At 37.8% G+C, this 25,498-nt stretch overlaps 1 protein-coding gene across 8 annotated transcripts in view; it reads left to right on the top strand.

Annotated features, from left to right (window-relative positions):
* Nucleotides 1-25,498, top strand: part of LOC308697408 (CUGBP Elav-like family member 3) — a 65,747-nt gene that overhangs the window by 6,228 nt on the left and 34,021 nt on the right. For 4 of the 8 annotated variants that reach the window (XR_014030934.1, XM_081376614.1, XM_081376612.1 and 1 more), the window contains exons 1-2: nucleotides 17,890-18,243; nucleotides 23,472-23,561. Coding sequence is in view for 3 of the 8 variants with exons in the window: in XM_081376614.1 (XP_081232740.1) it covers nucleotides 23,529-23,561 (33 nt within the window). In the remaining 5 variants the exon portion in view is untranslated. Of the gene's footprint in view, nucleotides 1-8,517; nucleotides 8,648-9,652; nucleotides 9,787-10,383; nucleotides 10,443-10,569; nucleotides 10,697-10,808; nucleotides 10,985-13,729; nucleotides 14,085-14,215; nucleotides 14,486-14,743; nucleotides 14,948-16,209; nucleotides 18,788-23,471; nucleotides 23,562-25,498 lie in introns of those variants that run through there. The other 4 variants (XR_014030935.1, XR_014030936.1, XM_081376611.1 and 1 more) reach the window with 4 other exon arrangements.

The raw sequence follows: 25,498 nt of genomic DNA, 5'->3' as shown, positions 1-25,498 counted from the left end.
AAGGGTTACTTCAGGATTTAGGATTAAGCTTTGTATTAGTAGAAAACCTGTAGTATTTTCGAATTACCATGCTTTCCCCCCTCATATCCCCCTGAGAGGAGAGATTTATGTATTTTTTGTCTGGAAAAAATCCTCCGATGACGCAAAAATCGTCATTTTGCGTCATCGGAGGATTTTCTGTCCAGAGGCTAAAGACTACAGCCAGTAGATGGCGTTGTTCCGCATGTTTTCAACCCGCCCATACAGGGTGGGATCTCACTCACAGAATGTTCACAGTATCAGCCGTCTTTCTTTGGAAGCTAAGCTAGCATGCTCTTGTTCTGTGGAGAAAGCTGAATAATAGGAGAAAGCTGAGTAAGTAGGGGTTACCATCTTCCTTTTCCCGGACTTGTCCGGCGGGCGAGACTGTTAAAAATGTCCGGGATTCGGCTTTTGCGTTCTGCGGTCGCCATTCATTGTTTACATGCACACTTCTCGTTTCAATCTAACTGAATTAATTCCGATCGGTGAATCTGACTGTAGTGTTTACATGAACGCTAAACAAGTGATCGGTTGATGTGCGTTTTAACATTGCTAAGAAAATTCCCGCTCCTCCGTGAGAGATGCGAGACCCGGCGCGTCTCAGTAATGACGCCACCGGCCTCGCACCGTTCTCCCGCGGCCGTCAGCCTCGTCCTGCTCGCCACAGTAAACATGATGAATGGCGACTGTAGAACGCAAAAGCCGAATCCCGGACATTTTGGGTCTCTAAATCCCTGGCAAACTCATCACTTACTTAGGCTAGCCTTGTTGTTTTCAACTGTGCTCTCTAACCGGTAGGCGTGGCCTCCTAAGGCAGCGAAGCAAGTGCATTCTGGGAGTTGTTGTCTTTCATCCACATAAGCCAAAAAAAAAATTTCTGGCTTTTCTCAGTCTAGAAAGCTCCAAATTCAAAAATTTCTCCACATTTCTTCTACTTAAATGACCTATTTTAAATACACATTCATCTTCCCAGAGGTGAAGTATCCCTTTAATCGTGCAGCACTAATTCCCATGCTAAACATGGACAAAGTTTCAAAAACTAAGTTGTACGTTTGAAGGAGTATTTTTGTTCCAAAAATAATCCTTCCGGTTTGTCACAAGTTTCGGAAAGTTTTTTTCGAGTATGGCTCTGTCTTACGTAAGATGGAGCGGAATTTCCTTATATGGGTCCTAAGGGCACTTCTCCGGTAAGATCGCGGGCGCGCGCGCACTCGTAGACCAGAGCAAGAGAGTGAAAGCAGTTTGCCCATCAAAGCGCCCTGCCCGGCTTTTGGGAAGTCAATGTCACCAAAGAAGTGTGTTTTTGGTTGCCAGGGCAAGACAACCCTGCACAGATTCCCAAAGAACCCAGCGTTAAGGAACCCGTGGATGGAGTTTGTTTTCCTGAGCATAAACGGAGTTGTGTAAGACTGTTGTTCCCTGCATTTCGACGATGATTGTTTTATAAACAAAGCCCAGATTGACGGCTTTGCAGATCGTCTAATGCTCAAGGATCGAGCAGTCACAATGATAAAGGTTCGCGGTCGTGCGTTGGAACCGGACGGTGAGTAAAACTGTTAAACAAATGTCTCTGTGTGTTGTCACTAGCTCGGCGCGTTAGCACAGCTAAGCTTCGCCCACACGGCCCGCCCCCAGCCGCTCGTTTTTTTCCGGAAAGACTCGGTACAGCCTATCTTTCTTTCAAAAATATAATAAAACAAAAGACTTTTTGGAGATATGAAGGATACAATATTGCTCTATAGGTACTCAAGATTAACAGGAGATTGAGTGAAAATGAGCATTTCACCCCCCCCCCCTTTAATCAAACAACAAAATACAAAGAGAAAATCACTTATAAAATCAATATAGAGCTATTCAAGTCATCTAGTGAAATGTTCTTATCTATAGACCTTTTGCACCAGAGAAACCAGGGTGCAGCCATCTTTAGAATATTGTTTTTGAACTTCCGTTTTTGCGGTCGCTCTGTATATTTCTATGGTATTGAAATGTCCAGGAGTAATTAGCTTTTGAAGTGGACTTACTTAATGTAAAGTTAATGAAAGCTCTCATGAGGATTGTAATGTTTAAACCAGATGTCTTAACAAAAGTCAGTAGACCAGGAACATTTTAAAACGAGCTGTTCATTCATAAATACGCAAGATCGCTGTGAAAATACAGACCGGAAGACAAAAGACAACGAGCTCAGCGCTGAAAAGGGACGTGGCTACATAAGGTCTATAGGCCTATATCGCAGAAAAACAAAATATTGCAAACTGGGCTGCCACTAATGATTATTTTGGTAATCGAGTAATCGTTGATTATTTTGACAATGTATATTCCTGCAAAAGCCATCCCGTCTGGTCTAAATATAAATAAATAGGATTAGTGAATCTGGGTAAGACAAGAACACATTTTGGATGAAGTATTTATGTATTCATTCTTCTTTAAAATTGTTAATTTTGAACCAAAAAAAAGTTACATATTGTACCTTTAAGATGGTTTGAGATAAGATTGATTTATAGGCAATTACCCCATGTTTAAAAGTTTAAATAAATGTTTTCTATATTAATACATTTTAAAAAGTACTTTTTTCCTGCAATGCAAAGCTGAATTTTCAGCATTAGTCATCTTCAGTGTCACACGATCCATCAGAAATCATTCTAATATTTTAAAAATCGATTTGATGCTCAAGAAATTTTGAAAACAGTTGTGCTGCTTAAAGGTCCCGTATTATGCCCCTTTTCATAAGATGTAAAATAAGTCTCTGATGTCCCCAGAGTGTGTATGTGAAGTTTCAGCTCAAAATACCCAACAGACCATTTTTTACAGCATGTTTAAATTGTCATTTTTTGGGGCTCAGAAAAACGCGCTGTTTTAGTGTGTGCCCTTTAAATGCAAATAAGCTGCTGCTGGACGACACAGGGGGCGGAGTTTCATGAGCTCGCGCTCAGTATCTCAGGACAATTCACCTTTGGCTAAGCCCCGCCCCCCTTAGTTACTGTTGCTACGTCCGACAACTTCATCTGGGCAACATGGTGGCGGTAACGTTAGTCACCTTCAAAACTACCACAACAGCGTGTCTGTAACATTAACGTTTAGGTGTTTGTATCTTGAATAACAAAGTTAGCTAACATCCAGCCGCTAGTCAAAACATACAATGACTTACGTGATAACTAAACTATCGCTAAGCTTGCTTGCTAGCACCTTGATTCTTTATTAATTAGGGTAGAGAACCGAAATCATAACCTAAAACAGCATAAAACTGTCTTACTAGTATAACTTCACAGTAAGGTTAAAAGCAAAATTTACCACAAAAGTGTGCTTGTTGATCCTTGAGGGGTTTAGCTGACTGTGAGGACGTCAACACAGTTTAATCCAAAGACGACACTTGTCAGGATTTCACTTCGGTTTTGGGAAGGGAAAAAAACGGACACCCCCCTCCAACCTCTCTGGGAAACGCGTATCTGTGTTACAAATGCCCCAGGCACAACGTTTAACCATATTTTTTGCTAAAACTACGACGGTAATAGCCTGCCGAGACCAAAAATATGAGACGCCTGCGTTAAAGTCAATGGAGCGCTGTGAAAAAGTGTCAGACCTCTGTGGGAGCTCGTCCTTGGCTGCGCTGTGATTGGTCAATCTACATTCTAGGGTGTGGCTTAGCCAAAGGCGAATTTCATCTCACGGAATGATGATAATATCAGAAACTCTCAGTAACGGTGTTCAGTTCGAGTCGGACAATAATGCCTACAGAGTCAGAGTGCTGTATAGAGATGAAACAGGTATAGTTTAGTAGTTTAATTACGGTTATTATAACGTATTTGTCATCTGCTTGTATGTATCCATTATTTATTAATAGCCTACAAGTCTGCTTTTTCGGACCAGGTCCGAATGATGATCAAACATATACTGATGAGTTTAATAAAGTTTATTGTACATCACACAAAAGATGAAGCGTCAGTTTTACCTCAGAAAATCACCGTAAGAGCTGAGTAAACACAGTAAGTTATAAGAAGTGCGCAAGTACATAAACGAATTTCGGTAGAGTTGAGGGAGCATTCCTGTGGGCAGAGGTTAGTCAAAAAACGGTTCTACTGACGTCATTAAAGAAGGAAGTAGAGGGATGTAGTCCAAACGGGCCGTTCGATGTAGGCGACTTCTGTTAAATAAAATATCTCGCTTGGCATTGAACTTTGAGCTTTATAATTTTACAGATATTATTTATACTCTAACAACAACATTACACACTAAACTAAAGTTTGAAACATGGGATCACGAAGAACGGGACCTTTAATATTTTTTTGGATTCTTTGATAAATGGAAAGTTCAAAAGAACAGCATTTTAAAAAAAATATATATATTCATGATGCATTTACTTTCACTTGAGCAATTTAATGCATCTTTGCTGAATAAAAGCATTCATTTCTTAAAGAAAAAATCTTGCTGACTCAAACAGTGTAGGCTATATCACAATTATTGGTATCCTAGTTGTTGCTTTGAAGCTTTATGCTTTTCACATGTCAGAGTTTTAAGTTATTTTGAGCTTTTATGACATTCATTGATTGCATTGTGAAATTATTGCATGATGTGGTCAGTGTTTGTGCACAATGTACTGGAAAATGGTCTGTGTTAAATTGGGTGACATTTGGCATGATGTTAAAATGTTGTGGGATCTTAAACTGCTTTTTTAGATGACAGAATAAACATTTATCAAATTATGTTCTTGAATATGTTGACAGACATTCTGCATAAATATAACATGGTGCCACCAACTGTTAATGTGTAAAATGATCATCTTAATATTTTTATAACAAGTCTTGTATTTTGGCATTGTTAGTATATATTTAGATGGGAAATACATTGCATGAATCCATCAAACCTAATTGTGAGTTGAACAGTGGATTCACTTAAGTCTAGTCTATTTAGTGACTGCTTGTTTTTAGAACAATATGTAGGCTAGTTAAAGACATTTATAATAAATGCCATTTTAACAGTAAGGAAACTGCAAAAATATGTTGGAAAAATAGTATTGCTATGGTTTAGAATGCTATATGTCAGATTGCTTATTTGAGAAATGGGAGGAGGGGTCAGTGACGACCTCTGCTAAATAAAAATTCTGTTGATGTGTATGCGTTATTACTGATGATGGATGCCAGGAATGTAATTGTAGTGGCATCAAGATAAATGACATTTTTCAATCTCTTTAGATGGCGTTGTTAATGGTGTTATTTTTTGTGGAATTATTGAACCAGATAAAAGCGTCTTTTTTCTGAGAATGTGCTTATAGGATTTTTTTTATTGCTGCAAAAACTAATCAATAATGAAAATAGTTATTATTACAAATGCAATTATATACGCACGGTGCACCTTTGTCAGTGATGTTGTGCTACTTAATAGTACTTAAAAACACTTTTATGAGTTTTACGCTTTCATTATATTCTGTAAACAACGTCCATTAAAGTTACTGTTTGAATGAATATACCATTGTTTGTTTTGCATATAGATTTCAGGTTTTCAACTATGGTTAATTCAAAACCCAAATTAGATTTTTAACAAAGATGGTTAAAATAGTTGCGCTCTGTCTAGTAGGTTTTTTGAACTATACCATTGTTATGATATTTAATCTCTTGTTGTTGTTAGAATGCAAAATGGTAACGTCTGACTCTGCATTAAGATTTTTTGAATGTGATGTCACAGATGGAGGTTCGCTGTAAATAGCACATGACTTTTCATGATTAATTATTAACAATTTATTGATTACTTGTTGCAGCCCTAAATCGTACAACTTTTTCTTTGACTTGTTAATTCTTAGTAAAAAGCCCTATTCAGATGTTAATGGTTTCTCATGTGGATGTCTGTAAAAATTATTTTTCATGGCACCTCAGTGAAAAAACTCGAGCATTCGCAAGGCGGTTTTTGTGATTCTACGAACCCGGGAACACTCTGCTCACGTGGTCTGTCACATGATTGTCTGCTTTAAATAAATTGTCCTATACTTGGAATAATAATAATAAATTCATATTTATTTTAATAATATGAAAATAATGTCCTATTTATTATTTAATTATTTAAATATCTTGTTTAAAACTAGGAAGCTAGACATACTATAGTTAAAATGGTTTTCTGTCTTGCATTTTATTTCAAAATGATGGATGTCATTTTAAAAATATGGAAATTAGTGGAAATAAGTTAATACAGCCACTTATTTACATGAGGTAAACAAAGTTGCTTGGTTTGTATTTTCAATGTATATAATTGCTGCCACAATAAGAGCTCATTTTAAATGTTTATGTTAGTGTTTTTCTCCCAACTCCAAGGTTGTGTGGTAATTTAATTGCCGTCTGTATAATATAAATTTAATATGAATAAAATGCACAAGCGCAAAACAAGATTTCACTATAAAATTAGGAATACAAATATTTGGTTGTACCACCTGACAAAAAAGTCCAAAATAATTTTTAAATGCTTGTTTAATAATTGAGTCTTAAACGCATTGTTCCTGACACAAAAATATGAATAAATTTGGAAAACGTATATAAAAAAACCTTTTTCAAAGCTTTATTTGTCATTGACCCGAAAACACAACTTGGGAGCTCAGATCATTGCACACATTGTGATTCTTGTTGTGATTTATTAAACCGCAGTGATGATGATCAGGCGGTACAGTGGCTCAGTGGGTAGTACTGTCGCCTCACAGCAAGAAGATCCCTGGCTGAGTCAGGAGTCTTTTTTATGTGGAGTTTGCATGTTCTCCTTGTGTCAGTGTGGGTTTCCTCGCTCCTGTTTCTCCCACAATCCAAAAACATGCAGTATTGGTGAATTGGAGATGCTAAATTGCCCGTAGGTGTGAATGCGTGTGTGAGTCCCAAAGCCATGTAATAGGGAGGGTCGGGAAAAGACCTGGCAACTAACCCCTGAAAACAATAATTGCCAAGAAAATTCATAGTGTCTTTCGTGTATGGCAAGAGATTGCTGTAGAACACGACTGAAATGGTAATAGATAGATGGAATGATGATGATCATGACAGTGAGATGTATTACATAAGTATTTTTTTAACCATTTAACAGATGGAGTTTCTAATGCATTGCTTTTTTATTACCTTCTGTAGTGGAAATGAAGGTGCTTTAAAGATAGCTTTTACTTTTGTATAAATGTACTTTTGTATAAATGTTCGGTATTTCACACAGAAAAGAATGTCATAGTTTTAATATGTGCCTGAGACAAGGGTACAACAAAATCTGAACATAAATAAATGAACTAAAAATAAACGTACACATAGTAAAGACTTTCCAAGACAGTTTTACTGTGAAGTGGCACCAGCCCCTGATTTGGTAGCGGTGGGGGAAAATGTTACCCTGGAAATCCAGAGTTCTCGCGAGAGCACAAATTGAATTTGCTCAACGAGTTTACTCTGGCGTTGAGTAATGATGTTCATTAAATATGCCCTTGTATCCGAGCTGCACCAATCACATCGGGATATCTGATATAGGCGGGCCAGAGGCGAGCTAAACAGATGACGACAGCGCTGTGACGTCAAAGTCATTAGTAAACATTGCAAGATGGCTATGAATGAACACCGGTTGTTTGAAACGGCTTTGGCCGCTACAATAAACGAGTTATACTTGGATTTTTATTTAAAAGAGGAACAGAAGACGGCGCTCGAATCCTTCCTTTGCAAGAAGGATGTTTTTGCTGATTTGCCGACCGGATACGGCAAGAGTCTAATCTACCAGTTAGCTCCGCTGGTAGCTAAGCGTATGGGGCTCTGGATATGTCAACCCGTGTATTGTTGTGATTGGTCGTAGTGTTATCCAGTTGCGTGCAGTGATATTTTCAAATGCATGCTTGGTGCCGCCCCTCGAGCTGGGCGATTTTCATTAGTCGATGCAAGACCCTTAATCTTTCATATTTGGGTCTGGATTTCCAGGCTAGGAAAATGTATCAAAGTTAATTTAATTTTTAATCAAATTAAAATATTTAGTCAGTTTTTGATAAGAGTTAATCATAGAATTACTATTGTTTTGCATTAATAAGTGCATTTACTAATAATATTACATGTTCGTTTATTGGAAATTTAATAGTGAAGCACTGAGCTTGAATTGATGTTAACAACAGTAATGTGCAAAAACCAAATTTTTTTTAGGGAACATTTAAATATTCTACTCTTATTAAATGTACCATTGCTCTTCTATAGTATCATACTGAACTGACCGATGGCTTCAAACACTAGCTCTGGGCCATAAACGTAGTTGAAGAAACACCCATATCTTGTTGGTCTGATGAAAGTAGATATATTTCGACAATAGTTGCTTCTAATGGATTTTTAAAGAGATTGCTGAAATTTGTGAATTTTTTACAAATAAATTATTCAGTGTTATTTTGCATGATTGTTTACACCTCATTATGGTTTGCTCATCTTCACTAATATTAGACAAAGGTCTTGCCATTATAAGTGGACCATTAAAGTATTTTTTTTTTTTTTAATGAAGTTAAACGTTTCCTTGTTCTTTTCCCAGCGGATGCAGCACACAGGCTCAATCTCTTCTATCTGGCGAATGATGTCATTCAGAACTGTAAAAGGAAAAATGCCATAGTCTACCGGACCACCTTCACTGATATGCTACCAGAAGCTATGAACCTCATCAGGTGAGACTGCGACAACATGAGACTAACCAGGGGTGCGTTTCCCAAAATCATCGTTAGCCAACTATGGTCACAAGTTTCGTCGTTGCAAACATAGTTAAAAAAATTTGGTCCAACAGATCCAGTGAATGTGCAAAGCAGTTCTTGTTAAATGACGTGGACTTAGATCATGATCTTGGGCTTATTAATAAGCAAGTTAATAGATTAATCAGTTTAATCAGAGGTTATTCCTCCTCTACCTGCACGTGACGTCCTTAACAACAGTCCTATATTGTTAAACAAATTTGGTTCAAACAACGGAGGTGCGACCATGATACTACAGTTTCAGCAAACAAGTCGTGGCTAGTTGGTTAGTTTCTCAAATGATGCATCGTACTGTGGTAGGTAATCAGCGAGCTACATCGTTATATGGGAAACACACCCCAGATTTCTTCTGCACAGCCACACACTTCCTCAGCATTCCTTCCGTTCTGGAAGTATTTTTCTCTGAGTCATTTTCAAAATTCCACACAGTTATTCAATAAAGAGTCATGAACCAAAACAACCATCTCCACAAAACAATGTTTTGAAGCTTATTATAAATGTTTTACTTTTTTAAATTAGGTGTCATTTATTTAAAATAAATACTAAGTCAAATGTAGTTTTTGTGTTTTGACAATTTAGTTTAGAATAATGACAGACAATCAAATATCAGTCAGTACATTTGAATTATAAATTATTTACATATAGTTTTAGGAATCATATTTATAGAATAAATCATGGTTGACTGTAAATGTGAAATATAAAAAGTGTTTCTACAATGACATCAGTGACTGACAACGCTTTTGTCTGATTCTGCATCCAATTCACTAGAAACGGCTGCTTTTTACTAAGTGCTGTAAATGTTGTAGATGTGGTTGCTTTATTAAATGTGACTCATTGCATGCAAATTATTTTCCAAAATCTATCATTTGCATTGTGTGAAATTAACCTTATGAATCTTTATAAATCTATGTGATTTTATTTCAGTGCCACAAAGGATTCTAAGGTGAACAAGTCAGTGGTGAGGATACTGTCCATTTGGGAAGAGAGAAATGTCTATTCAGAGGAGTTCATCAGTCAGCTGAGGAACAATTTGGTTCGGAAAGAAGAGCCAGTGAAAGGTCTGAATTGCACTTTAAGATTTAAAGGGGTCATATGATGCTTTTTAATGTTTGCTTTTTCTTTTAGTGTGAATACATTCCTTTAATGTATTTGTTTTATGCATGTATACGATCTGCACACTTAAACAGATTACACACAGTTTACAAATGCTTTAGAAGCCTTGATTATGGTAAGGAGCGTTACATTTCCGACACACAGTTGAAGTGTTTGGCCAATCACAACGCACAGGGTCAGCTGGCCAATCAGAGCACTCTGAGCTTTTCAGAAGAACGGGCTTTGTAGAAATCGGCGTGTTTCAGAGACACTGGGAATAGAGGAGATACAATAATGTACAATATGTGGAAAAATAATGTTTTTAACCATTGAAGCATGTTGACCAATTCTGTTTCAAACTTTTAAAATAGCATCATATGACCTTTTTAAGGATGTGTTAATGTTGCTCTTGAGAGTATTTTATGTACCTGTCAGTATGTTACATTGACAGTTTAACATTGACAGTCTTTAGCGTTTTAATATATTATTATACAGTGTGGTTCAATGTAATAAAAGGTAAAAACTTAGTAGTAGAAGTAATGATTTTTTTCCCCTTATTTTAGTTTCAGCTCCAGTCAACACCAGATCAGCCCTGAAATCCAAGATTGTCGCTGAGTTTGTGGTAAAAATTCAATATTCCCACTAGACTTGAATGACTCTCTGGGCCCCTTGGTTGGGCAAATTTGAAAATGATTACAGTTTTCAATTATTTAACTTCTAACCTACTTGTTTTTATTTTGACCTGTCAGCCCTCAGCGTTTATCGAGCATCTGTCCACGTACAGGAATTCAATGGATGAGATTGAGCTCAAAGAGAAACAGTTAGCTGCAATGAGAGTGGATGTGTGCAGCACAGAGGCTTTGAAGAAACTGAAAGGTCGGTAAACGGTATCTTATTAATATTCTGATTTTGTAATAAATGGATCTGCATGAATTATAGATATTTTTCACGTGTTCATGCTTTTTTTTTTCTGCATCTCACACTTTAGACAAGGCAGGAGGTAAAAGGTTTTCTAAAGACTTTGAAGATGGGAGCACAAAGCTGCAGGAGTTTGTTTCCTTTCTGGATGGAGAGGTCAAAAAAGGCCCTCCTTTGATGGAAGCTCTGGAGAGTGCAGACATTTTCTACGAGATGCAATATAAAGAGGTCAAGATTGTGGCTAAAGTGAGTATTGCAGATTAGTTTAAAGTAATAATTTTATCCCTTAAAACTCATATTTGATCACCAAAATTACATATTTAAATGTTTTTTTTCCTTGATTAAAAATTTCTTTATGCCTTAAAATAGCTTGAATGTAACTCTACACCCATGCCTCATTTAGTATGCGTGGTTCTATGAATATGCAAATTAACCCTGCCTCCACTCATTCACACCAGTTCAGAGATCCACTCATTGACAATCACACGTTGACATGATTGGTTGCAAGGTAGTTTGTGACGATTTCACTGCAGTTTTAAGGAGAAAATACTCAGCAAATACAGTGAGGAAAAAAAAGTATTTGAACACCCTGCTATTTTGCAAGTTCTCCCACTTGGAAATCATGGAGGGGTCTGAAATTGTCATCGTAGGTGCATGTCCACTGTCCAGAAATCACAATATATGATTTTTTAACAATTTATTTGTATGATACAGCTGCAAATAAGTATTTGAACACCTGTCTATCAGCTAGAATTCTGACCCTCAAAGACCTGTTTGTCTGCCTTTAAATGTCCACCTCCATTCCATTTATTATCCTAAATTAGATGCACCTGTTTGAGGTCGCTAGCTGTAAAAGACACCTGTCCACCCCATAAAGACACTGGAGACAAAATTGTACATCTCCACAAGGCTGGAAAGGGCTACGGGGGAATTGCCAAGCAGCTTGGTGAAAAAAGGTCCACTGTTGGAGCAATCATTAGAAAATGGAAGAAGCTAAACATGACTGTCAATCTCCCTCGGACTGGGGCTCCATGCAAGATCTCACCTCGTGGGGTCTCAATGATCCTAAGAAAGGTGAGAAATCAGCCCAGAACTACACGGGAGAAGCTGGTCAATGACCTGAAAAGAGCTGGGACCTCCGTTTCCAAGGTTACTGTTGGTAATACACTAAGACGTCATGGTTTGAAATCATACAAATAAATAGTTAAAAAATCATACATTGTGATTTCTGGATTTTTTTTTTTTTTAGATTATGTCTCTCACAGTGGACATGCACCTACGATGACAATTTCAGACCCCTCCATGATTTCTAAGTGGGAGAACTTGCAAAATAGCAGGGTGTTCAAAAACTTATTTTCCTCACTGTATGTTGACTTATGAATTTGCTCATGATTTGTCTTAAAGCATATTAAAAACACCACATAGACATATAAACAACATTAAAAGCTTGATTTTCACCACAGGGGGGCTTTAATGATATTTTTTGGGTACAATTTGAAATGATATTCTTAGTAAACATACATTAGCTACACAAAATAATTTACACTGCAAAGCTGTGTTTGTTTTCGAATATTACTAAATGTATGAATTCTCCACACTGGTAGACTGGAATAAATGTAGAGAGCCATCAGGTCATTTTAAAATGAAATGGCTGCATAGGAAGTAAGTAAAACGTTGTTTTATTTATATTTCCAAAAAGCACTTTATGAAATCGAATTATTTTCGTTTGCTTCAACAAGACCTCTTAATCTCCTCACTCACAGCAGCCTCAGGTCTTCCAGCAGACTCAATATTTCAGTACACATATAAAAAAACTATCTTTATATTTGAAAGCAGCAAATTGCCCTTTCAGAAGTAATGACCAAATGCTCATTTAATGCTTTTAGTGGTTTCAGCTGCATTGCGCCACAATTGAATTTGTACAAAAACAAAGACATCCTGACCATTATGTAGCAATGTTGTTTTATTTAGCCTGTCTGTGATGGCCACATTTGACCATTTCATCAAAATATGTGAATAGTTTTAACCCTTTTACAAATAATTGTTGAAATTTCCACATTTCTGGGATAATTTAATTTGTGGTTATTAGTTTTGCCAGGTTTAATGTGTTTTTGATAGTGGTAATAAATGATAATATAATTAGGCATGGTCGATGAGAATTATACTTGTGGATATATATATATATATATATATATATATATATATATATATATATATATATATATATATATATATATATATATATATATATATATATATATATATATATATATATATATATATATACTTGATCTGACATTTTCATTGTTTTTTTATTATTATTTGTGAGTGGACACAATCTAGGGAACTTCATGGTGAAAATCATGTTAACATCAATGCAATATTCACAATATTGGTTTAAACAAATTAATATAAAATATACACTTATATGTAACTTTAAATGTTTTAGAGAGAAGCGTCTTATGCTTAAGGCTGCATTTATTTGATGATAAATACAGTAAAAGCAGTAATATTGTGATATATTCTTTCAATTTAAAATAACTAGTTTCAATTTAATATATATTTTAATATAATATTTTAATTTATTGCTGTGATGGTAAAGCAAAATGTTCAGCAGCCATTACTCCAGTCTTATATCAGTATTAATATTGATAATATTATAATAGTTTTTTATAATATTAAAAAACTGCTTGATATTTCTGTGGAAACCGTGATCCGTTTTTCCCCCTGGATTTATTGATGAGAAGACTTTTCAATCCAACTGTCGATGTTTATTAAAAATGGAAGACACTTAAACACGTAAAATATCTTTACTGACACGTTTAATCAATGAAATGTATCCTTGCTGAATGAAATCATTCATTTCTTTAAAAATAAGCTTACTGACCCCAAACTTTTGAACAGTAATGTATGTTCGTATTGCTCATATTGTTGATGTGCAAATATTGTGAAACTAATAGTGGAACATCTCTTCAAATCATACATTTCCAGGCCTACGAGACATTTGCAAACCGGGTGTCACACCTTAAGCGCAAACTCGATGCACTGAAGGCTATGGTGCCTGATCCAGATGACTCCCCCGTCCCCTCTCCCATTGAAGATGCCCCTTCACCAACGGGCTCTGAGTCACCCTTCCGCGCTCTGGAAAGGATTGGTACCCCAGACCCAGATCTGGATGGTCAGGCGATGGAGGAGGACCTTATTGCTTTGGCTGATGCTCCCAGCCCCCTCTCATCTGATGGGGGTTCCCCACCACCAAGTGTCTCTGTGGGAGAAAAAGACAATCGTGACATAGAGGACATGGAGCTCTCGGATGTAGAGGAAACAGAAACTCCTGCCATCATAGGTACTAGAGCACCTTTACTATGTTATGTTTGGCATTCAGCATGTTTCTCACATTCAATAAAAGCTGATGGTTAAGCTGTTATGGTGCAGGGGTTTATTTAATTACTTCTTAATTTTGTTTCCTCCTTATAGTAGAGGAACGTGTGGCCCCTGCTGTTGTGTCCAAACAGTCTTCTGTCACTCCAAATGTCACAGAATCTTTACAAACAAATGAAGGCACACAAACAAAGCAGATCATGACCACAGCAGTGGCAGTTCCCTCAACAGTAATAACAACAACAACAACAATGACCACACCAACCACACCAACCACACAGTCACTGCCAGTCAACCTTGCAGGCGTTGATCTAGGCAAGATCAGCTCCATCCTCAGCACAATCACAAACGTTATGAAGAACTCAGGTGAGATGTTTTAGTTTGATTTGTACAGCATGTTATACACAGGTTGAAAAAGCCTATCAACAGTGCATACTGGTCAGATCCATGGCCCAATGATAAGCCGTGGTGCTCATTTAAGAGATGCAGGTTTGAATGTGGCCTGTGTTGTGTCTCCACTCTGCTATCTGTCAGTAAAAAGTGTCAAAAAAGCCCCAAAGTTACATGACAAATGTACATTTTTATGTAACATCGTGCATTCAATCATTGCCTTTTTCTTTGCAGCTGTAGGAGTAAGTCCTGTATCTCGGTCTTCCCCAAGTGTACCTCCCACTCCAAGCTCAACTCAGAAGACTCCCCCTGCTACTGCCCCTCCAGCCAATCCGCTGGCCAGCATCCTTTCTAGGGTGGACATCAACACCAACACTCTGCTCAGCGCTTTATCCAAAACACAAGCCCAGGGGGGTTTTCAGGGTGAGAACTGGAAAAGTAAGATGATATCCAAAGAGTTGGGATAATAAATTCATTCAATCAAAATTAACTTTAGTTTTCTTCTAATACATGTTTGCAGACTCACGTAGTATGACTTCATCAGCGTATGCTATTCAGAAGAAAACATGTTTTACTTTGTAATCTTATAAAAATGTAATAACTTGCTCCACCTTTGAAACAAATGATGTCACCTAGGTCAGTAATCATGTTAATCAAAAGCCAAAAAGTTAAATGACATTTTAAGCTGTTGTTTTAGGTAGTGTGTCTTTTTTCGATAATGTTGCTCATAGTTAACACGGTTATTTAATGCAGGTTAACATTACTAAACTCAGCAAAAAAAAAAAACTTCTTGACAGGAATCCTGATATGGCTTATTGTGATTGATTGTTAAACTTCAAAGGGCTATGATTTATTTAAATGTGCGCCTCCTCTGCATGTTTCATAGTAAATAACACGGCGCTGCTGAGCGTTCTACAGGCTCATGGTTTCAGCACAGTTTGCAATCAACGAATACAGATTTATGCCAAGCAGTTGAGATAGGACTTTGAGCATCTTTCTCATGGTGTTTTCAGAGTCAGTTGAAAGGTTTCTTTAATGTGATAAGTTATTGGAACTGTGACCTTAATTGTCTACCGCCTGTAAACTGTTAGTGTCTTAAGGCCTGTTCCACAGGTTTAGATGCAATAATTATTTATGGTTCATTGAACTAGCTTGATTTAAAAAAAAAAAAACTTTCCTATCAAGATGCAGAATTCTGTAAAAGGGATGTTTCTTTTTTGCTGAGTTTAAAATGAAGGTAATGGCAAATAACAATGGGTCTGGGGAAAAATAAAGCATTGGGATATCCTGTAAAGGCAATGGCATTGGGATACATTGCGATGCTTTCAAGGGTGAGCTTGACCTATGTGCCAAAAGTTGGTGTCAGACAGGCAGTGTTTCAGGAGCAAAGTAGCCCTCCACAGTCAAATGCGAACTCCCATTCTGTTATGTCTTTATTCTGATACTTTTGCCCACAATTCCTAATGGATGCATTCCCCTCTTGTTGAATATACTGTTTACGTAGAAATGTCACATTACAGAAGTTAAATGTGTTGAGAATGTTGTATCATGTTGATTTAAAACGTTATAGACCTTTTGCCTAGTTGTGGTAGAAACAGCAGATGATATTAGAAAAGACTCTGTACAGGTTCTTTAGAAATGTGGTGTTTTTAAATTAATCTGCTGACCCTTGCATCCCTATCCCTAATTTTTCCTCCCAGGTCTGTCGTCTTTGCTAAATAACCCGGCTGCAAAGACCACCACAACTCCAATTTCTGACAAGCAATCTCCTCCTCCTCTAACAGCTGAGACTCATACAATTCCTAAAGTGTTACCTACTCCATCTAGTGTCCCATTGGCCAGGGATCCTACCTCTCAAGGATGTGTGGAGCCTACTCCTTTGCAGTCCAATATTGCGAATGAAAAAGTAGATCCTTGCTCTTCTCTCAACTCTACCCTGGACTGCAAGATTGATACCTTACTCCAAGGGAACGCAGGACTGAAAGGCTTTAATTTAGGGTTTCCGTCTATTCTTCCATGGCCTAAGGTAACTGTTGATAGCCCTTCAGCAAGTGCAGAGAACCTTGGAGGAACCCCTGTAAGGGATGAAGCTGGTGCTACACCAACGCAAGACGAAATTATGGATGATCCCCAAACAGAGCCATTCCCATATCAGCAGGGGCAAACAGCTTCTACGTCCACAGCTTTAGATGCTAAATCAACATCTTGGCAGGTACAAAATGCTCACACTGATCCACAAGCTCATATGGAAAGTCACCAGAAGTTTGAACCAAAAAAAGACTTTCGAACCTCTGTGCCCTCTCTTGCGGAGGCAGAAGCAAAGCGGCATCAACGCATTGAAGCTATGCGTTCTTCTTCTATGCCCAGCAACCAACAACCTTTGAGAGACAGTGTAGAGGCCACCGAGAGATCCGGTGTGATGCGTCAAGAGCTGAGACAAAACCCTGTAATCCATGATATGGGACCAAATCCTAAACTGGTGGAAGGCAGCTATGCATATCGAGATAATCAAGAGAAGCAAGTGTTGTCCAGCTCTGACACATACAATGCAGAAACATACCTTGCCAAAGAACCAAGACAGGATCTCGCTGCACCTAATTTCTTTACTGCACCTCTCCCACCTATCCCAAATCTTCCTCCTCCACCTCAAGACTTCATGCCTCCAGCATCTTCTTTGAGAGCAAGTGGTCCTTGTGCTACCAGGGATTTGCAGGAACCTTTCGGTGAAGCAGAACGAGGTGGTGGTGATAGCTCATGTGCCTCAGGATTCGATTATGAACGCTTGTCTCATGAGGTTCCAAACAAGGAGCCTTTCTATCCACATGGGGAAGGGGCTTCTCACTCTGCTCATGCACCACACCATGCTCCTAACATCCCTCCGAATGGTCCATTGGATTATAACCATCAACATCCACCAAGAGTACCTCTGCAGAATCCTCCAAGTATACCCCATCACCGCATTGGTTCTCCTCCTCCAGTAAGGGGTTACCATGAAGCCCCAAGTCCTTCTCGACCTTTGCCCGAAGATCCATACTTTGACCCATACTACGACCATCCACCACATAGCCCATCTCCCCCCCATTATGACATGCACCCAATTTCACCAGCACCTGAGTATTATCCTGCAGAAATACCTCCTCACTATCCAGAGCACAGGGTTCCTCCTCACCTGGAGCACAGGCCTCCTCCGCCACACCATGTTCGTCCACCTCACCCTGGGCACTATCCGCCTCCAAGGCCTCTTCGTCGGCCACCACCGGTCCACCATGAGCTGCCCTTTCCAAGAGGCAAGCGACCCGGTCCACCCTTTGGCGGACCTCCCAGAGTCAGGGGCCCATTTTATCCCCCAAAAAGACCTTACTTGCCTCCGCATTACTGAAGTGTCTATTGTGATTCTTATGCTCAGGTGTTTAGTGCATGTCACAGTGAGCAAGTAAAGTCCAAGTGCTGTTGGGTTATCAGCAAGTCAAAGATTGCTGTGGACAATGACGCGAAGGGGATGGTGTTGAATTCCTTCACGAGATCACAATAGAGAAGTGCAAATTTATTCAAGTTACCAGGGGGATGCAACCAGATCACTAAAAACTCTTGAGCAAGATGTGTTCTGTTCCATGATCAAGACATGCAAACCATGAGCAGTTGTGCGGCAAGATGTCAAGGAGCACTGGAGCAGAGAAATGGAAAGAATATCTGGCGTGGAATGAGATGGAATCTGAATGCAGACAAAACAAGAGGTGGTTATTCTATTTCATTTCATTAATTCTTTAATTTCTATAGATTTTCTGTCAATCAGATTTAAATGTTAATTCAAAATGTCCTTTCCCTTAATAAAAATGTTAGCGCTTGTATCTTGCAAATATCTTTGGGAAAGACCTCAAAGTTTTTTTTTGGATCGACATTTAATATTTTTTTACTTCTGAAGTTAAGTTCTACTGATGATCAAGCTATATTGTTATGCAAAGCTGGTAGTTTTGATTCACCACATCTTATTTTGTACTTGTAATTAAATGTAGCCCTAACAGGTAGTTAAGCTTCATTATCATCTGTCATGGAGAAACAGCAGTGTAGAGAAAAAGTAATCTTTACAATTTTGAGGTAAGGTGCTGAGGTGTACAGAGACAAGCCGTTTTTGCCAACAGTGGCAGAAGACACAGAAGAAAAGAAGTTGTCGGGCAGAATGGTCATGGCCTCCCTCAGTTCCCAGAGGCTTTTACTGTACTGATTTAAATAAAGATGTGTTTGAAAACAAAACAAAACACTGTGGGGAAGTGCAGTCTCAACCATGATTTCTTTGAGTCTTTTCATCTCAGTTGCTTCAGTGACTGATTTCTTTGCTCTTCACATTTTCGCGAACATTCATCAATAAAATGATCAACACATATGCAGAAAAATATTGTAGCTAAATGGCTGCAGCTCATGTTGATTAGAAATGACTGAGATTTGTCCTACACCATGTTTAATTCTAGAACCAAAATCAAAGGAATTTAATCCCATTTAAAGTAAATTTCCCAATTACTTGGTGTTTAAATGAGTTAATGAATGCCATTTTTTATCATAGCATTTTTAGCAAACCATTTCTAATAAGCAATGAAATACGAAAATGCATACAGTTAACTCAAGCTAAATTATTCACTTCACTCAAAGCGTTCTATAATCGTTCCATTTCAGTTCCACTTCGGGTTTCCTGCTTCCAACTTAGTGATCCTGGACAAAACACTCCTCTCACATACTCTAGTCTGGTTGGCAGAGTATTTACCTCTTAATTTCTTGCATTTTTACCTTACTTTAGGCTTACATTTGCACACTTTTAACTGTTGAAGTTGTCAAATTATATGCAGACACAGTTAAAGATAAAAGTTTTTTTTTTCAAATCAAATTAGGACTTTTTCTAGAGATAACTCTGGTCACACTTAAGTTGTGTGTCTTTCTCCGAAGTAAATGTAGCATAGAAGACAAAGAATTTGCACAAGAACTCCTTCCTCTAATATGAGGCTTGTTTATAAGCATCATAGTTCCACTTCATTTAATATCTCTTATTCTCGAGGATCAGCTGTGGCTGATTCGTACACGAACGTTTATGGAGTCAGCTCCTTGAATCAAATCAGGGTAACAACTTCCTGAGTTTTTTCCCCCTTGATTAATACAACAGCAAAAACACGTAAAGTAATAAAGAAATTTGCCTCATTCTTTAGGAAGGAGTTTGGCAATGATCAAAGCCGTTTTGTTTGATTCCGACGTGGTTTCAGAAATCTTTAATGTCTGAATCAGGGATGGGCAACTTCGGTCCTGGAGGGCCACTGTCCTACAGAGTTTTGCTCCAACCCTAATCAAACACCTGAACAAGCAAATCGAGGTCCTCAGGATTACTAGAAAGTTACAGGTGATTTTTTCAGGGTTAGAGCTAAACTCTGTAGGACAGTGGCCTTCCAGGACCGAAGTTGCCCATCCCTGGTCTGGATCATAAAAGTAAACCATTCCAGTACATTTTGAAACTGGCTTTTCTCTGTGCCTCAAAAATGTTAAATAATGAGAAACTAGCTAAATAACTAAAGTTATGTAATTGGAAAAATTAAAGGGTTATTTCACCTAAAAATTAAACTTCTGTCATTAATTACTCACCCTCATGTCGTTCCAACCCTGTAAGACTTTCGTTCATCTTCGGAACACAAATGAAGATCGTTTTATGAAATCTGAGAGCTTTCTGTCCCTCCATTGACAGCTACGCAACTACCACTTTTATGCTTCAAAAAGTTTCTAAAGAGATCGTAAAACTAATCCATATGAATTGAGCGATTTAGTCTAAATTTTCTGAAAAGACACGATCACTTTATATGATGAGCAGATTGAATTTAGGCTTTTATTCACATATAAACATTGATCAGGCTCAACCGAACCTGCTTGCCGCACGAGAACAAACCTCATACAGAAGCTCAAACGTGCTGCGTAACACGAGAATGAACCTCATTGGTTCTTGCGGAAGCTCAAACGCGTGGCGTAACACGAGAATGAACCTCATTGGTTCTTGCGGAAGCTCAAACGCGTGGCGTAACACGAGAATGAACCTCATTGGTTCTTGCAGAAGCTCAAACGCGTGGCGTAACACGAGAATGAACCTCATTGGTTCTTGCAGAAGCTCAAACGTGCTGCCTAACACGAGAATGAACCTCATTGGTTCTTGCAGAAGCTGAAACGCGCTGCGTAACACGAGAATGAACCTCATTGGTTCTTGCGGAAGCTCAAACGTGTGGCGTAACACGAGAATGTACCTCATTGGTTCTTGCAGAAGCTCAAACGCGTAGCGTAACACGAGCATGAACCTCATTGGTTCTCACACGTCAAGCGAACATGCTTGAGCTTCCGTTTACCACAACTGATGTGTGTGTTGATGAATGTTTATATGTGAATAAAAGCCTAAATTCAATCTGTTCCTCATATAAAGAGATAGTCTCTTCAGAAAATTTGGACTAAACTGCTCGATTTATATGCAATGTTTTTACAATCTTATGTATTTTTTGGAGTGTAAAAGTGGTAGTTAATGAAGATACAGAAATCTCTCAGATTTCATCAAAAAGTTCTTAATTTGTGTTCTGAAGATGCACGAAACTTACAGGGTTGGAACGACATGAAGGTAAGCAATTAATGACAGAATTAAATTTTTGTGTGAACTAACCCTTAAAGTCATTGCTTTTAGTAGTGAAGTTTTTAAAATCATAAAATAAGCATTAAATTGCTTAAGACCCGTTAAAGCTGAACACTTCTCTAATTGCCTTAATCTTTAATGTCTGTCTACATTCCAAAAACAATTTGAGGTAGACATATGATGGTGTAACCACTAGTATATTTGATGTAAGTTGCAAAACAAAAATAATATTTACACATGGTCGTCAGCAGGGGGAGACAACCCTGAATGTTGTCCTGGGCCCTGTGCCAAGGGGAGCCCAATCAGTCCTGGTATATACTCGTTGGATTCTCTACCCTACAACAAAATCCTCATCAAAACTAGCACATGCCTTTTGCTGTTCATTTAAAAGTTTCATTTTTCGTCAGAAAAGTACACACTCATGACAAGAAAACATCTGGTGTTGAGCAAATTCTTTATAGTTTCACACCAGGGGTTTTCAAACTCTCTTTTCGCCCTCTGAAGTCCCTGCTTTATACGGCTGATCTCCTCTTTCATGTAAAACAGCAGATGTACATGAAGAGAAGCGTTTTGAGGTCATAAATCGTTTCCAAAAATACAGTCATAACATATTAATGTGTTGTGATTTGGTAGAAAGATCTGATGAAAACGCTGCATAGGCTTAAAGGGATACTTCACCCTAAAATTCTGTAATCATTTACTCACCCTTATGTTGTTTCAAACCTGTATGAGTTTCTTCTGTTGAACTTAAAAGAAAATTTTTTGAAGAATGTTGATAACCAGACAGTTGATGGTAGCCATTGACTTACTTAGAAGGAAAAAAAAAAAAAGAAACTATGGAAGTCAATGGTGGCTATTGCTTGGTATACCATCAACTGTCTGGTTACCAACATTCTTCAAAATATCTTCTTTTTAGTTCAGCAGAAGAAAGAAACTCATACAGGTTTGGAAAAACATAACGGTGAGTAAATGATGACATAATCTTCATTTTTGGGTGTACTTGAGGTGCAATTGAGGTTTAAATTAATGTTTAGCCTAAACTAAACATGATCTAATCCGCTTGTATTACTACTTTTTACAGACTTAATGTAATGTGCACACAAATAAATACACGTGAGAGAACATATAATGTTTTATTAAAGTTAGCTACATTATTTCTTAATAATTGATTTATTTACAGAAATTGAGAAGGGCCAGAGTTCAAGGGTTGTAGTTTTATTTGCATTCCATTACCATTTATAAACAAAGGTTTTCGCCTCTCAAATTAATATTCAATGTTTTTTTGAATTTCTAACGTCGGCGTATTGAAAAACACAGTAAGGGTTTACCATGAAGCGCTCCAATACATTAGAAAGTCAACCCGTGTCTCGTCATGTCCTCTGGTTTCAGTAAGATCATAGGCTACCTATTCAAATTTCTTTGCGCGAAAAAAACAAACAAACAACAACAATAAAAAAACACTCGAGTATAACACACAAAATAATATCAGGATGTTATTTTCGAGTTTCTGAATTGGAAATAAGAGAAAACCTTTTAAATATATAATTATCATAGGCTATATTTTAGCCATAATTAGTTATAAAACGCAATTTTTAGATTTAAAAAACTTGCCATTTTAATGCATATGCATAAATATTTTAATTTCAGTTGTCAAATTATTATATTAATATATAATATATTTAGTGAAATCCATATTTTGAATTATAAGTAAATCTCATAAAACAAAATCCATTGGCTAATTCTACACCATTACATTTTACAGGACCGAAGATGATGTTTAACAGTGATGTTGAGGTTTTTCATTCATGTTCTGCTGTTCATCATCTCTCCTCGTCTGTAGCGTAAGCCTACTTAATTCAATTGGTTGTGAGGGACACGCCCACATTCGCGAAGCGCGCGTGCTCTGCACGTTTCAAGTGAAACATTTGCTAATCGCTTCATGCAAAACTTTCCACAGATGCACGTGCAGCGTGAAATTACCCACCATCGTCATACACAGTTAACTCGAAATTAACACTGAATTCAAATAGCCTATTAAAATAAACGCTTTGCTCAAGTAACCAGTGCTTTTGTTCTTATTTGCATGATCATGCATTGATAAATGATTAATGCGATTTCGATAGAATTGAGTACTTTCTCTTTACATGTGTTTGAAACTGAACAGAAAATATAGATGCATACATGTAAGGTTGTGCTTTCTATTAATGTGTTAATACTTATTCCCCCTCCCCTCCCCTCCCCTCCCCCTCCTGTCCTTTGTCTTTTAACCCAATCAACCTTTTGTTTAATTTGACTTCCCCTGTCCATCCTCAATGTATGCAGATCTTCTGGTGAAGGATTTCGTCTGCCCAGCAACAGCTGTGCTTGAGGGGAAATCCAATGCCCTTGTATCCCATCCGCTTGCAAATCAAGGTAAAGGATATGCTGTTGCACAGAGCACACCAAGTATGTCTCTCTCATCCTTTTATATTTGCCAGAACTCTTAGCCTGAATTGTCTCAGGCTAAAGCATTGCTCTATAAAGTCAGTGGTGCATTTCAAGTGGTAAAATGCACAAGTTTTTCCAGGGCAATGGACAAAATGTAATGTTGTCTTAAAGTTATTTGTTGGATGATGCACACATGGTCAATTGGTAAAGGTGTTTCCCAACTAAGGCCTTCAAATGCAGTAAACAGTGGAAAGTTAGAGCTCTATCTCCCTCTACTGGTACAAAGGGATCTTAACTTTATTGCTAAAGGCCACTATCATACAGCTTGCTCTCTTCTTAGAGGTATTTATTTGGGCTTATTTTTTCTGTTCTTGCGATGAAGATGCAGACAATTTTGTGCTTAAATATTTTGTTTAGACATTTTTTTGTGAATGGATGCATAGGAGCATATAAGCCTATAGTTACAGTCTATATCCCAGAACTGACTGGTTATTGCTTGAAAGAATGCACTTGGTAAAGGTCAGGGTGTATGTGACCTTTATGCAAGTTCACTTGGATATATCACGTTTCATACCTCACAAAGATATTAAAAAAGGCCTCAGGTGGCTTGATATGAATTTCTATGAATGGATATAAAGGAAGCTATACTCACAGATTATGAAAGCAGTTTGTTTATCATCCAGATTTCTTTGCTCTTGATTGAAAAAAATATATTAATCGTCTGGGAAATTACATTGAATTGAATTGATACATTTTTGACAGACTTCGACCATTGACAAGCTCTCAGTGCTGCAATACTGAAATAACCAGCAGGTGTCGTCGTTAACTCAACTGTCTGCTATAATCAGTTGAGTCATCTGTGATTGTAAGTGCGTACTCTCGTGTACGCGAATGAGTCGTGTTTTGAGTCGTAGTATAGAGGGTTTTTTGTCTTAATGTGAGGTTATCAACAGAAATATGCGTTTTTAAGTCATCTGGGTTTTTGGGTCAAGGGTAAAAGTAGCATTGGCGGATTTAGGAGCTCGTGGCAGATGGTTGCCAATCATAGCTGTCAACATTGAACATTGAAAATAAGGGAGATTTCCCGGAATCCATCCCCAAAATAAGGGATTTTTTTTAAACACGATTCTTACCCACAAACTTTTTAAAAAAGCACTAATCATTAACAGTCTAAAGAGTTTATAACTACACAATATATTAAAGAATGACAGACCAATGGATATATGTTTGAAGAGCTTTATTTATTAACAAAGTAAACATTACTTAAACATTTTCATTTGCTACAACGTGTTTTAACTTATTGTTGGGAGACAGAGTGAGGAAAAAACAGAGAGAAAGAGACGGACAGACAGAAAATGTGTGTAAGAGGCCAGTTGAACAAAGGGAAAGAGAATAGGGCTGGGCGATATATCGCATGACATTGTTATGCGCATCTCGTCAGTAAAGCCGGTTCCTTGATTAGTAGTAAATCGGCATCACCTGCTTTCAGATGGAGCAGCATTTACACCACATTTACTACAGCCGTAGTTCACTGACAAGCTGAGCCATATCACATTAATTATCGCAGGCGATACGTCTGTGATAATTATGCGATATGGCTCAGCTTGTCAGTGAACTACGGCTCTGTGTAGTGAATGCCACTCCATCTGAAAGCAGGTGATGCCGATTTACTACTAATCAAGGAACCGGCTTTACTGACGAGATGCGCATAACAATGTCATGCGATATATCGCCCAGCCCTAAAATTAGAGACAGTAAAGACAACCTTGTCACCCTTCCTGGTGTGAAGCATGAGCCCTATTGTATACATATGTGGCTGATTTTGCATTTCTTAACACTTTCTGTGAGGGAGTGTATAGGTGAACCTGACCAGTGTGATTTATTTTACAAGATAGCAATGCACACACAGTGCTGGAATCCAG

This window comes from Scardinius erythrophthalmus (assembly GCF_964197995.2).
Source record: "Scardinius erythrophthalmus genome assembly, chromosome: 10".
Classification (NCBI taxonomy): domain Eukaryota; kingdom Metazoa; phylum Chordata; class Actinopteri; order Cypriniformes; family Leuciscidae; genus Scardinius; species Scardinius erythrophthalmus.
Note: the sequence above shows the minus strand (reverse complement) of the source record. Positions and strands in the feature narration are given on the sequence as shown.